Below are 14,819 nucleotides of genomic sequence, written 5' to 3'. Positions count from 1 at the left end.
GTTAATAAATTAACTGCACAGCTTAATACCGTATTTACCATGGTGCACGTTAGTAGTGTTATAGATTGGTGGCTTTGTGTCAAATTCAGGTTATAGATGAAGTAATGCCAAAGGGCCATAGTTGTCACTTTTGTACCGGGGCCCCGCGAAACCCTATGCTGCGCCACTGTTCACAGCTAGCTGCTTGTAACAGGGATATGTGTTATTTAGACACATCCCTGCTTGAACGGTTGAAGTTGCGTCTTGTCTACTGAGTTGTAAATGTTTGTCATTTTGACAAAGTGACGTTATTTTTCAACTCAATCTTGCATATCCCACTCCTCATCAATTTTAATTTATGAGTGACTCATGATACCATTCGATTAGTTGTATAGACTATTTACGGGTGATTAACCGTTAAATTGAGATTAAAAACAGGATTCAGTATCCCAACAAATTTAATGTCACCGAATTAACAATTGTTATTTTAGAATGCCTCATTTCACCGTGTTTTGGCAACCGTTTTTGTATTTCGGGATCTTACTTTTCTTTTCTATTGAAACAGTAAATTTAGAAGGTCATATGGTTCTATTAGAGTCATGTCAAAATTGCACGTAAAATACATCTAACATTGGCGCAAATGGTTAATATTATACTTATAGCATAAGTGCATCAAACTATGCGTGGTTACCCACTCAAATGAATACCAGCGCACTGCACCGAATTGTAAAGCAATAAGTATATTTGAGCCGAAAATAGCGCGATTATAGTAATCAGACTAATTACTTACCGTAACCATAGCAACTGCACTATATCCCTATAACTATAGCACTAAAATATAGGATAAATGTCTATAGGCATAGGTTAACTATACCCTTATGTAGCGTTGATAGGTTAGGCTTCGGATGTGGATATATGGTAAAGGCTCAAATATAGGCTACATAATACGGTAGTGTAGGTTGTTGTAGGATGTTGTAGGAATTGTTTGATTGCAATGCTTTGACAATGATGTGTATACTACAATTTACCATAGCTTTTCTAACTTGTATATATATCCTTGTGACACAATATGTCATACGTTTTAAGAAACAACTCTATTGTTTAAAAATCGGGTTATAATAAATTGATGACAGACTGTAACCTACGTTTCACCTTGTTTTTAAATTCTTCCAAGTTAATCAGAGCAAAGCGAAGCTACGTATTGATGATTAAAGTTTAAAGCAGTATAGCCGTATATTGCGTTACTGTTTTGCGTTTTGCGTTATGTTTTACTACGCGGCAGAAAACGTCGCGTTGAACTAAGATCACTTAAGTGTTTGTTTTAGAAAAAAAATAGTATAAGATAGAGCCTGCAGAGAAACGAGAAAACCATGTTTGTCTTGTTCTTACTTCTTTCTTAAGCTTAACGAACTGATTCGGATTCTTAGCCTTATAGTTACGAGCGTCAGCCATGTTAACACGTGATCAAGACGATGAATTGTCTAGAACTTACAGTATCACAAGTCAGTGACAAAGAACAGATGTTATGTTTCAAGTGATTGACCAGCCGTACAGTTTGATATTCTCCATATTTAACTTATTCTGTGAAAATCTTTGAATTGGGGTAGCATAACAAAAGTATCCAAGGCGGAGTGTATAGCCTAGTGGTTAACGCCGGCGTCTCCCAGTCATCAGATCCCCGGTTCGATTCCCCGCCGACAGCAATGTGTGTCGTCTGGCAAGGGTGTTGTTCAATAACAACTTCCCGACATGGGCGTTAAATGGATGTGTGCCGAGAGATTGGCTTCGGTCAGCTTGCGAGTCTATAAGCCTCCATGGCTTCTTTCGCGAGTTCCTGCTTGCGGGAAGATCACATATACATACATACATACATACATATCTCTGTATCCGCAATGCGTCATGCGAGAAACTGTGGTTTATTCCGAATTCTCTGGATTGGAGGATTGCCCCCACCCAGTCTCCCCTCCCCCATGGGGTGGCATGGGATGAGGGCAAGGGGAAGAGGAGGACGGGACGAAAGACCGGGCAGTTGCCGGAACGGTCCTACATGGAGCCAGTTGTTCTTATTGAGAAGATTACCGTGACTTATGCACATTTTGAGAGTTAATACATGTACAGCGTATCTTTAGTATGAAGTGCAGATCAGAGGGGTTGGAATATGGTGGGGTGGGGGGGGTGAGGGGATTTTTATGGGCAAGTGTGACCTTGTGACTCAGGGTAAATCTTTGAGTTGCTTATACAGTATGATATTTGTAAATGAGATATATACTGACCGAGATACAAGACGTAAGTACTAGAGGAATTTCGGGAAACTGACCACAGTCGTGTATTGGAGACAGTTCCTATCCCATAATTTTATACCATCTATATAGTTGCAAAATTACTAATTTACTGGTAAATAATTGATAGATATCATCTTATAGGGTCACAAAATTTTCATCTGTATCTTTAAGCGTCTTTTCTAGACCCCCCCCCCTCCTCCACCGTCCCCCATCAGACGCTCTCCATAGAGTTATAAACACATTTTGTTTAGCAGCTTCGAAAACCAAACTGTCAGACTGTTAATTCCACGATGTTTTTTTTTTTCAGATCAGAATCCATATAATGGGCTCGTACCAGTTTCTAAAGTCAGTCCAATTACAATTAAAGACCCCGATTACACTAATAAGCAGCGGATTATCCCGAAAAGTGCATTTATAAAGCTTCGACACAAAATAGGAAACCAGTCAAGTGTTTTACTAATTGAATACATCAACTTGACACAGGTAACAAAAGGAATGATCAAGGGCCAAGATTTCAACCCCCTGTAAGTCCCTTTATACCTTTGCGAGGACTCAAAAAAGCTAGGTTTATTCAGCAATTCGCGTTTAAGAAAGGGCTTAGCCCTATATGGAATTGGTCGTTAAGCGGGTGAAAAGTATCTTATAGCTACATCAACAGCTCATCGATATAAACCCAATTCTCTCTATTCTGGTTTATTTTCTTTTGTCACTATAAGGCAGTCACCTGCACCTCACCGCATGGCATCATTGATTGCCAAGGTTTGCAACATAGCGGCTATGTCTACTGGTCTAACACTGTACAAAGAGCTGTCCAGAGGTAAACCATTTTTGACAGATGAAAAGAAGAGGAATATATCTTCCTCACATTCTTGCACTTGTCCTTTGCAAGATATTGAAAGGTGAATTTGACAGGTTATGTAGGCTATTAGAAATGGATGTCAAGTGAGCAGGTGTGTTGTTTTAGATGCACACAGGCTCGACAAGAGGGTGGATCAGGCTTGTCAAGAGGGTGGATCAGGCTTGACAAGAGGGTGGATCAGGCTTGACAAGAGGGTGGAACAGGAGCAGACAGGCCCGTAGCTATAGGAATTCGGAGTTGGAGAGGGAGGGGGGGGGGGGGGCAATACTTTAACGGGAAGCACCAACATTTTAAGGAGAGTTTAATACTTATGTCCTGTAATTTGTGAAGTTTTGTGTACATATAGTGGTGACAGAGATAGGAGGTGGAGGGAGGGGGGCGGTGGCCACCTATAAACAATGCATCAGGGGCAAAGCATTTGTTCTGAATAATATGTAGTTGTCGGGATTGGCTCTGATGTTGTGTAAAAGTTGATAAGGTAAAGAAACAATGCTTGATATATTTTATCACACTCTTTTATTTTACTGCAAAACGTTTAGAACCGTTTCAGGCGCGGTCTAAGGTCAACTTGAAGGAGAACTTTCCCCAATTATTAGCAACCTCAGCCCATCTTGATAGAAATGCTTGTGACCATATAGCAACTCCCTTCATTAGCTAAGAAAAATATTACTCCATTTAGAACGATATCGTTTATTTTACTGTACAAAACGAAGACTTGAACAAGACAAATTAATGACATCATCGAACAACTTTTACTTGGGAGTATTTGGTTTTACTCACTGCCTTGTTTTTATTTCTTGATAGATGTGCGTTATACGAATGCTGATTATAAAATAAATGAAAAGTCTACATTAACGTTTACAGTATCAAACTGATACTGCGTTTCATGGCATTGTTTCATTGGTAACACTTCATGTTTGTGAGTTCACCATGAAAATATATATGTATGTATGTATGTATGTATGTATGTAGTTTAGGTCCTCCTGCGAGCAGGAACTCGCGAAGAAGCCATCATTGAAAAGCTGACAGAAGTCAGTCTCTTACATTCATATTTAACGTCCCTGATTATGAATTGTCACTTGCCAACAACTCTGTAACCGGACGACATACATTAATCTTGGAGTGACTCGAACTGGGGACCTTATGATTGGAAGGCACCGGAGTTAACCACTGAGTTAACACTCATAGTGTTATAAAATATAAAACTACAAAAATATCTAAATAAAAATATCAAAAAATATATATAAAACTAAAACCAAACATGGGCGTCAGCAGGTTGCAGAAAGTGAGGGGGACACTATACTATCTAAGCGGAGCGCCACCATTGGTTGGCGCGTAGCGTACCAGAAAATTTTGGGTACATAAGACCCCCTAGATCGCAGGAGACGGCCTTCCTGAGTCGTTTTTAGTTACATCAGAACCAGATCTGTGAGGAGAAATTTTGTCTCACAAAACTAAATTCCGACAGAAAGTACTGGTAGAAAGATGCCGTTCTGACACCAAGGGAGACGAATTACACAGCGTCCATCTCAAACGAAATATTTTCGGTAGTTTGGTATCATATAATATCCTGCATACAGGCAGAATACTGTCTGTAGGGCCTAAAATATATGATATTACCTTCCTGGTGGGGTCTTCGCCTTGTTTTCAAGTTGAAATGCGTCGTTGTTTTCTCTGATTCACAGTGTAGGGCAAGGGGAATTCCATTTCTGGTGAGAAGGGGTGCTTCCACAAAACACTCTAAAACATCGTTCAAACATCGCACAAACTTTTATCAGAGGTCTCGGACGAAGCGGGGAGGGTGAATATCGGAGGAAGGGGGATAAAGGGCCAAGCACTGTTCTAATTTCCAGTGCAATTTATTGATAATGATTCTTAAGTTAGATTCTACTTGAATCAGCTCAGCAATTGTGATAGAAAATCGCGCATATGCATGTGATTTTTTTTAATAACTGCTCTGAAAAGTGGGTGGGACAAATGATATGATATCCCCTCCACTTTTGAAAGTGGGGGGGGGGGGACATGTCCCCCCCCCCGTCCCCCACCTGTTGACGCCCATGAAACCAAAGGAAAAGCAAAAGGCTTCACCTCCTAACTACGCACGTCATCAATGCATTTAACCAAATGTCATTCCCATCAACACACAACAACAAAACCATGATATTCCCTTACCGAACGAAAATTTTATTTTAAGCATTATTATTGAAATCATAAGTATATCGTATTATTGATTTCCTTTCAGCCTTCGTTGCGAAAAGGATACTAAATTGGGTTTACAAATAACGCAGCCACAGCCTGCACACTGCTTCCTTCGCACCCGATGAATAGTTTAGTCAATTGTACAATACATTTGTACCAACCAATAGTAACCTCTGTCCGTGATGACGTCATGCAATATAACAGCAAATTTTCAGTAAAAAACTGCAAAATCTAGCGACCGAATCGAATTATATACAGTAAGCATAATTTAGACATCAACGTTGTTTTTTATATTTTAAATTAGTCATCCCTACTTCTCTCAATTTCAGCTAATCTATGACGTCACCAGGTACCCTAATAAATAAAACGACCTCCGTGCATGCAACTGATGTACTGAATACTGAATACTTATCACAAATGCTTCACTCGGAAATGAGATATTTACGAATATATATATATATATATATATATATATATATATATATATATATATACCGATCGATCATCAGAGTTGTCTGATGATCGCTCAACGCGTGAAACTCTGAGTTATAACAACTACTAGTGTTCCACTAGTCACAACTAGTCTCAACATATATTCCGCTCTTTCCCCCGGACATAGAGCACTCTGCGCCAAGATAGACGCCAACCAACCATATATATACATACATATATATATATATATATATATATATATATATATATATATATATATATATATAATTATATATATATATATATGTATATGTATATATACATATATATATATACACACACACACACACATATATATATATAAATAAATATATATATATATATATATATATATATATATATATATATATATATATATATATATATATATATATATACGCATATCTTCCTATACCGCCTACAGTGATATATAATACTACTTTGGTGGTTTCTCTTTTCATGGCAATTTTTGGTGTATCGATTGATCATTGATTTAGCGTTGGACGTTGTTTATCTATCATAATGTCCGTCTGACGGCTTCCCAATTATATATCTATATCATGAGTTCTGCCAAGAACACAGTCAGTAGTCGAACAAACGATAAAGGGTCTATCGATGTGGAATCAGGGCTTAAAAAAGAAACAGGAAGAATCAACAAGAACTCAAATCGTTGGTTGAAAGTAAACCAATTAAATTCGGAACATGTCGCCAAGTATAGTTCTTGAACGCAATGTGACCCATGTGATATGTAGCGTATTTATTTGTAACGGAACAATGACATTGCGCCATAAAATTCATACGGTATACATCTTATATCCAGACATAAGAACGTCAACACATCACAGAAGTCAAAAGACACCAAATCGTGGATATTCTTCTTCTTTTCCATTTTTTTAAATAATTTTTATAATTGACCTTTTCTGTTGACTGTATCTGGTCAGGGCTTACATGTAGGCATTTTATTTGTCTCTTTTTTGTAAACTCTCTCTAGTTACAGTAAGTATACTATTATATATTTCCTTATGAGACTAACCATGCGACGTGGACGCTACAAATGATATTTATCGTCAGTAATTTTGTTTTTATAAAAAATGTAGGAATTTGTCTCCAACAGAGGCTACATTATAATGCGTCCGCCGGTATCTCACCCACTTCCAAATTAGACAAATTGATCACGAAAATTGGTTATAGACTCTCAATTTTGTGACAAACATTAGCAGTGACGGATTCAGAATTTCTCAGGGAGAGGTGGACCGGGTGGCACTATCGAGTCCGAAATTTATTAAAATTACTTCAAATTATATAGCGGTATGTAAGAAACATCGGTTAATATATATGCGTAATGCCCGCCCGCGAATCATCATTTATTACAATGTTTATTTTCTGTTATTTAGATGTTTTTTTTAACAATGCTTAATCTAAAATATTGAACTTCTAAACACGACCTCATGATGGCACTATATTCACCGTGCTCACCAGTGACGGCGCTACGGGGTAAGGGAGATGAGGCGGTAATCCCCACAGATTGCGCTTCACCGGTTGCCCACCCCCCCCCCCTCCATCAGATTTGCTACTTATCCAAAATATACAGAAGTCGGGCTAATCGTTTGTATTAGAAACAACTTCCAATGCAATGCATAAATGTGAAAAATTGTCAAATGATAGCACTATTTTGCGTCTAACTTACCTCACTTGTAGAAAACACTTGTAGAGGAAAACCACTCCCCTAAAACTCTCCCCCATATCAGTGTTATATTTTGCCACCCCCCTCACCCCAAATATGCTTTGCCCCTCCCCTAGATTGCCTTGGCTGGTGGTGCCACTGCTGTTCACTGTCAACAAATTAACCGTCGAACTTGAAAATATGACAAAAAACGATCAAAGATTTAAAAAATCACACCTCTCAGACACGAAACTTCAACTAGTATATCCACGGAACAAGATTTCTCTTAGCTGGTCGGGAAGTTATTCTTCACAAAAAATCTCTTTTCACAAAAAAAAAAAAAAAACCCCAATGATGTTGGTTGGATTAGTGTCCCCTTTAAATGTGCGTTAATCAAACCAGGCAACGTAGAGGGATAGATGACAGGTCTGTTACATTATACAACCGTTTAAACATTCATGAAAGTCATTTATCCCTTGAAATGTTTTGTAGAACTCTGGAGGTCACATAGTCAGGATAGGAGACATTGCTCGAGGAACCATACATAGCCAAAGTATCTAAAAACATTGGACATTGAGTATGGAATATATATGTGGGACACAAATTTTTCTGTATTGGCAAAAAACGGATTAATAACTCGTTAAATATAACCTGACATAGGCCTACAGTTAAACTATTAAAACTGCATCAAAACATAGATAATTTATTCAGATTTATAAGATGATCAGTGCCCCACTCCCTAACCCGCACCCAACCCCCTCACCCCACCCCTATTAGGAGAGAAAGTCACCTCACTTCTGTGCGCAGTGAGAACATTGCGGTTCACGGAGGAAATTTAATTGTCTACTTGACCTCACCTCTATATCTGGGATAAGAACCTCCAGGAGAGTTGGCTATTTTTGTAAACTTGTAGCAATTTTTAGTAGTTTACATTTTTGGCCAATAATGATGACCTTTAAGGGTATGTAGTTATGGGTAAATATAACATGTTGATCATAAGTAATTCCAAGTATATCAACCCGACACAGAAATCGACAGGAGTTGAGAGAGGTAGAGAAGCGATCTTTATATGTATACAATGTGTTGTAGAGGTCACGGTAGGGTAAATTGATCGGAACCCGCTGGACCATATTGTAAAGAAGGACAGGAACAGAAAAGAAAGAAGTCGGTTCAGTGAACACTTCCATCGATTTTTGTTTTACCGTTGCACATGTTTTAGGAGTTTATGCATGCAGGTGAGGAGTTATAGCAGAGCCGAGGGGATTGTTAAAGAGAAAACAAAATAATATTTGTGTTCGGAACTAGAGACAAGAATAGCTATCGGCTACATATGTTTTCTTCAAGTTTATAGAAAATATGATAGAATTCCATTCGGTGAGAATCCAGTTTGATATTGAAAGTGCATTCATACATGGTTATTATTCTACGCAATTTTCTTGAAGTAACATTAAACGCTAACCTGTCAGTGATTTTCGAATGACGCGGATGGGAAAATTCCGATTTATTTCCGAGTATTTTTTTCTTCTTCTGATTTTTATTTTTTAGTTTATACATGGAAATGAATGTTTTGTCTTCTTTATTCTTGTAGATGTTTACACTATGACGTCATCATTACGTCAAGTAGTAATTTCAATTATCACTGGATTCTTAATTTTTACGAAGAGGACAGAGTCAGGACCAATTCACAGGCATGTTGCTGAAAGAGATGTTGATGAGGAAATGCCTGTGGACATCAGTAAGTTTTTTATATTTGTTTCGTTGTTATTATGCTAGCCACAGAGGCAACGAAAGATGGTTCAATCTGTAGGGGTGGGAGACGGGGTGGGGGACGAGGGGGGGGTGGTGGGGGCGCACAAAGATCGAAAGGGTGACTTTAATATTGAAGACGCAAACCGCAAAATCACAACTTGAACCTCTGAGCAATCTGTACCACAAATTCCAGTGCTTCGTCTTTTTTATTATTTACAACAAAATTGGCACATTCTCATTAAAAAATAAATGGGCATGGTAATTTCGTTTTTATAAAAGGGACCATTTTTTTTGGCGATTTTGGACAAAAGTATTGGAGGTACTTAAAATATGGGTTTCAAAACGAAACCAGATGCTCTAAGACTACTTGGTTGTGTTTCCCCAAAGATATTTTTCTACAACTAATAATGCAAGTTTTATATTCGATTGAATTCCGTTCGTATATTGTTTACTTTAATTAGTTACCAATTAAAGTAATATGAATAAAGCAAGAAAATATATTAAAAGTGAATATAATGTATTACTTTAATATTCAATAAAGTAAGCCTAATCTTATTCACACTATCTTATTTCTACAGCAAGATTATGTTGTATTATATTAGACATTTTTGTACTATGTAGTCCTATTATTTAGACAAACAGTGGGTTTAACGTATGAAATATCATCTCTATTATAGATATAAAATTTGAAATTTAAACTTGTTTGTTATCGAAAAATTTATTTGCAGACGTCGCATTGGTAAAAGATTTTTTTCCTACAATCATGCAAAATTATACCGTGTATATCTCTTAACATTTGCAAAAAAAAATCCGACCTTCAAGTATAAGCTTCCTTGTTCACGCTCCAATTCATAAATTGACTTCAAATTATAAAGCTCTACTGAAATTAATGAAATCTGTTGTCAGAGGGAATGCGATATTTTAGGTGACTAACGAAACCATGCAGGATTTATTAGTTGTCTATATTAAATCCTTTTAAATATAATCATTGGCCTCATCGTCCTTCTAATGACTGTAGTATCTAACACAATCAGAGGCTTCCGACAATCTTTGCGCCGATATGTCTTGTTTCTCAGCTTGGAGTCGCGACGAACTAAAAAAAAACTTTAAACCAAAAACTGCGCTATTGGCACCAGTAAATTTAATGCTAACATTGCTAATTATTTCCAATGTACTTTCCTGACTGTTCTGTTCCTGTTTGCCAGGCATTGAAAACCTTTCAATGAGAGAATCACATTATTCATTTAATTAAGGGAAAAATGTTTCGGTGGTCGTGATGAAAATGCCAGTTGAAGATTGATTATGAGTGACCATTATTAGACTTCCTAGCATATTTTGGAACAATAACTGACGACATTGTTTTACGTAGCTGTTTAGTTGCGTTTCCATGGTAACCTTTCAATAAATTCATATCCGTCAAGACATTTCTACGAATTTAATTGTGGCAGTTGATCTAACCTGTGGGTTATACGTGGATCATAACAAATTAGCACTGAAAATCAATATATCAAGCCATGACCCCCTAAAGGCCACCGTACATAGATGTGGGAACCCTAATAAATATTATGTCAGAACTGGACTATATCGCGAGCCATAGCCGATGAAAAGGTCCTTTTGTGTCAGATGCGGGATGGTCACTTTTGGGTCCCTCGCGTTCCATGTGCAGGAGTCGTACCCACATGATGATTTTACAGCACTAAGCACACGCTTATAATTCCTCTCACTATATTGTCACGTGACCAAATACAGTGCCATTGAGAGCCGGGTCCAGCCCCGATGTCAATTATGTCACTGGGCCCCCTTTTTTTATAGGTCTTCATATTTCCTTATAGAAGCTCTATATTATGAAACTGATAATACATCTTTTCACGTATTTTCCTGGGCCTCTGGGTCCACTCCCACCCTGCCCCCTCCCTTCTCGTAAAGCTTGACCAAATATTTATAAATAAGTAAAGAGAAAAGAGTAAAACAACCAACATTTATGACTCCTTTAATTTCTTCTTATGTTCCTTTTCTAAAGGTTGTATTTTGATTAACGACAATGGCAGGATAGCCACGGACCAGGAAGCGAGAGTGTGCCTACCATTGAATACGACTTTTAATGTGTCCTGTACTTTACTAGAAGAACCGGATACCGTGATAGATCGTCATAGACGTTCGGTTACCGGCAGTTTAAATACCATTGAGAGTAACCAATATATCGATTCAATATGTCAATGGGAAAACACACAGGGAAATAACCTCCAGTGTACCTTGGTTTTTCTCGGTTTATCGTATTCGAGACCAGGAGAGGCAACTATATCTGTCACGGCAAATTATGACAACGTTCTGAAGAGAATATATTTCGAGATATTTGACCCAAGTATAGGTGAGTATTAATATTTAAAGCGAGAACCGCATATGCAGATTGGTTAATATGGCGTTCAGGGACACGGCTTAGAGGGGTATAGGATTGGGAGTGTGTGTGTGTGGGGGGGGGGGGTATAGTCAATAGGGGTGGCCGATGATCATAATGTGTCATGACTGATCATGTCTGATCACGGTTCCTGTAGGTGAGTAAAAAAAAAAAAAACAAAGAACAGACTAATCATTTTTTTTATGTTGTAATAATGGTAGGCAGACAAGGAAAATATTCAGAAAGAATGCTATTTTACTGAGATTTTTTTTGGGGGGGAGGGGGGGGCTGCTCCAGATCTGGCAAACCCATCCTCCCGGGAAGAGACCATTAGATATGGGAAAAAAAATATTCCCGGTGGCTGGGCTGTTCCCCGGAAGAGAACTGTTCTTCCACACACAACTGTTCCTCTTTCACAAGCCCTCTAGCCACCGGGTTCCTAAACAAGGGGCCTCCCTTCCTCTGTCAAATCCGAAGCGGCCCCCAGTTTAAATTTTTTAGAATATCTAAGGAGGATTTTAAATTGTTTTTAGCATATGTTTTATTAACCAGGTACTTGAGGAGGCGATATTGAATTAGGAGGTCGAGGAGAAGGGTGATTTTTTAGATATTTATGGTTTTCAGCAATTAATTGATCAAACAGAGTGATTGTGTTTGTCAGAGTTATTGTGTTTGTAGCTTCGTGTACCTTTTTAGTGGCAATATAACTGGGGATATTTTGGCAGAATCTAAGGGCTTATTATTAATAATATTTAGTTTTGAGAAGTAAGTGAAAATAGGTTTAATTTTAGAGTTACAAATTTGTAAAAGATTGTGTGGAGGGAGACATTTAAGATTACTTAGACTTTTAAGTGACTTTTAAGATCCTCCAGGCTTCCCCTGTAATGTATGTATATTAGATCCTCCTGCAAGCAGGAACTCGCGAAGAAGCCTCATTGGCTTATCAAAGCCGCAAGCTGACCGAAGTCAGTCTCTTACATTCATATTTAACGTTCATGATTATGAATTGTCAATTGTCAACAACTCTGTAACTGGACGACATACATTAATCTGGAAGTGACTCGAACTGGGGACCTTATGATTGGAAGCACTGGCGTTAACCACTGAGCTAACACTCCTAAGATATGATGTTAATATGTTATTGTTTTGTTAAATTAAGCGTATAGTGTAATTCCAAGGTAAACAGTTTCTTTACTGGGGATAATGTTTGTAGTGGAAAGATGAATGATGTATTCTTTAGTCGAGTCATTTGAATACGGATACTTTCTGTAAGGATGGCTGTGACATTGCTTATGATTTAAAAATATATGCATCCAACGAATCTTGGATGAGTAGCAATAAGCAATATCGTTACTTACATGTGACGTCATATTTACGTCATAAATGTTTGTTACATACATGATTTCAATTTGTATAGAAAGATTATACTCTTAACATCGGAAATATTGTCCGTACAATTGGCAACACCTATTACTATTACAAATGTCCATTTCTTCTCAAATTACACAACCATCTTTTACAAATTATAGAATGGAAGCACTTTTTCGTTGTTGTTTTCACATCAAGAAGCACAGACATTAATCTGGATTAGTTACTATACTTACAAACAGACAAACCAAGTGATTTAGCTGCAGTATGGGATATGTTAGTATATATCAATGGCGCTGTACCGTTATTGTGTGCCTTACAATGGTTGAACCAGCCCTCAGGACTACATACCTTTTGGTACTAATTATACGTTCTCTTTTACCCAGTAATCAATGTTATCGGTCCTTTAGATCAATATCATATATGGAACTTCCTCTTTCGTAGTATAACCAGTGAGTTGTTATGCTCCATAACAACTCCCTGGTAAAACGAATCCCCTGCATATTTATCAACCGGATTGACTAATGGGTTCCATTGGACCTTTCTGTGGCATCCAAACTCAAGCGGCTAGGCCCTGTTTGTCTAAACAGATGGGCAAATTAAACATTCATGGAAGAGAAACTGATATTGTATCTGAAAAATTCTGTCCAATCCACGAGCATAGAGATTGATTCTCACTGGGGTGGGGTGGGGGTGGTGGTGGGGACTTTTGTAACTGACATGACGTCTAAGTGAATATGATCTTTTGAGGTACGTCTATAAGCATAGTTTGGTGACGTGCAACTCGCCGGCAATTGCTTTGCGCCTCTTCAGAAAGACCTCAAGGTGTTGTTAATGCGTATTGAGAAACCTTTTAGACCAGTTTATGGACGCTCTTTACGCCTAGGCTATCATTTGTTCGGGAAGGCAGATTATTGATGAAACATTTACGCGAATTAAAAGAATTAGAAAAGTTCATTTTTAGCCATCCATTAAGGGCTACAAACTACAACAAGGGTTAGGTGGAGGTGGGGACGAAGTGCACTAGTGTCCCCTTCTAGAAAAGTGGGGCCTTGTCCAACGTCCCAGCCCCAAAACGCCCCCCCCCCCTCAACAAACGACGCCCATGACCTAATCTGGCGAACGGCCTATTTGGGCTAAATCGGTTGCAGACAGAATTTGACACAAGCCACTCTAACCCTGACTTTCAGCACTCCCTGACTTTCAGCACTTATAGAATTCCTGACGATTGAGCAAGTCTCAATAATCGCCTATTGTCTCAAGTAGTAATTCACAATGCCCCTTTCCCAACAAACGACGCCCATGACCTAATTTGACGAAGGGACTATTTGGGCTAAAATCGAATGCATGCAGAATTTTGACACAAGCCACCCTACCTCTGACTTTCAGCACTTAAAGAATTACTGACGATTGAGCAAGTCTCAATAGTCGCCTATTGTCTCAAGTAGTAATTAAACATACTTGTTGTAATCGTTGGTGAACTAAAGCATTAGTATTTGACAAATTGGAAGGACAAAGATCTAAGAGAAATGAGATTTTAGAAAGAAACGAGAATCCACTTTTAAAGTCTCAACAGAAACTGAAAAGGACCAAAGATTTCAACCCGTTTTGGTTGATATAGTATATATATATATATATATATATATATATATATATATATATATATATATATATATATATATATATATATATATATATATATATATATATATATATGTATATATATATATATATATATATATATGTATATATATATATATATATATATATATATATATATATTTATATATATATATATATATATATATATATAAATATATATATATATATATATATATATATATATATATTCAT

At 37.6% G+C, this 14,819-nt stretch overlaps 1 protein-coding gene across 7 annotated transcripts in view; it reads left to right on the top strand.

Moving 5' to 3' along the window:
* Positions 1-14,819, top strand: part of LOC139962978 (uncharacterized) — a 39,341-nt gene that overhangs the window by 15,313 nt on the left and 9,209 nt on the right. For 3 of the 7 annotated variants that reach the window (XM_071963417.1, XM_071963415.1, XM_071963414.1), the window contains exons 2-3: positions 9,042-9,188; positions 11,223-11,570. In XM_071963417.1, coding sequence (XP_071819518.1) covers positions 9,053-9,188; positions 11,223-11,570 — 484 coding nt within the window. In that variant the 5' untranslated portion in view covers positions 9,042-9,052. The other 4 variants (XM_071963412.1, XM_071963411.1, XM_071963413.1 and 1 more) reach the window with 4 other exon arrangements.

This window comes from Apostichopus japonicus, chromosome 21, assembly GCF_037975245.1.
Source record: "Apostichopus japonicus isolate 1M-3 chromosome 21, ASM3797524v1, whole genome shotgun sequence".
NCBI classification, from domain to species: Eukaryota; Metazoa; Echinodermata; class Holothuroidea; order Aspidochirotida; family Stichopodidae; genus Apostichopus; species Apostichopus japonicus.
Note: the sequence above shows the minus strand (reverse complement) of the source record. Positions and strands in the feature narration are given on the sequence as shown.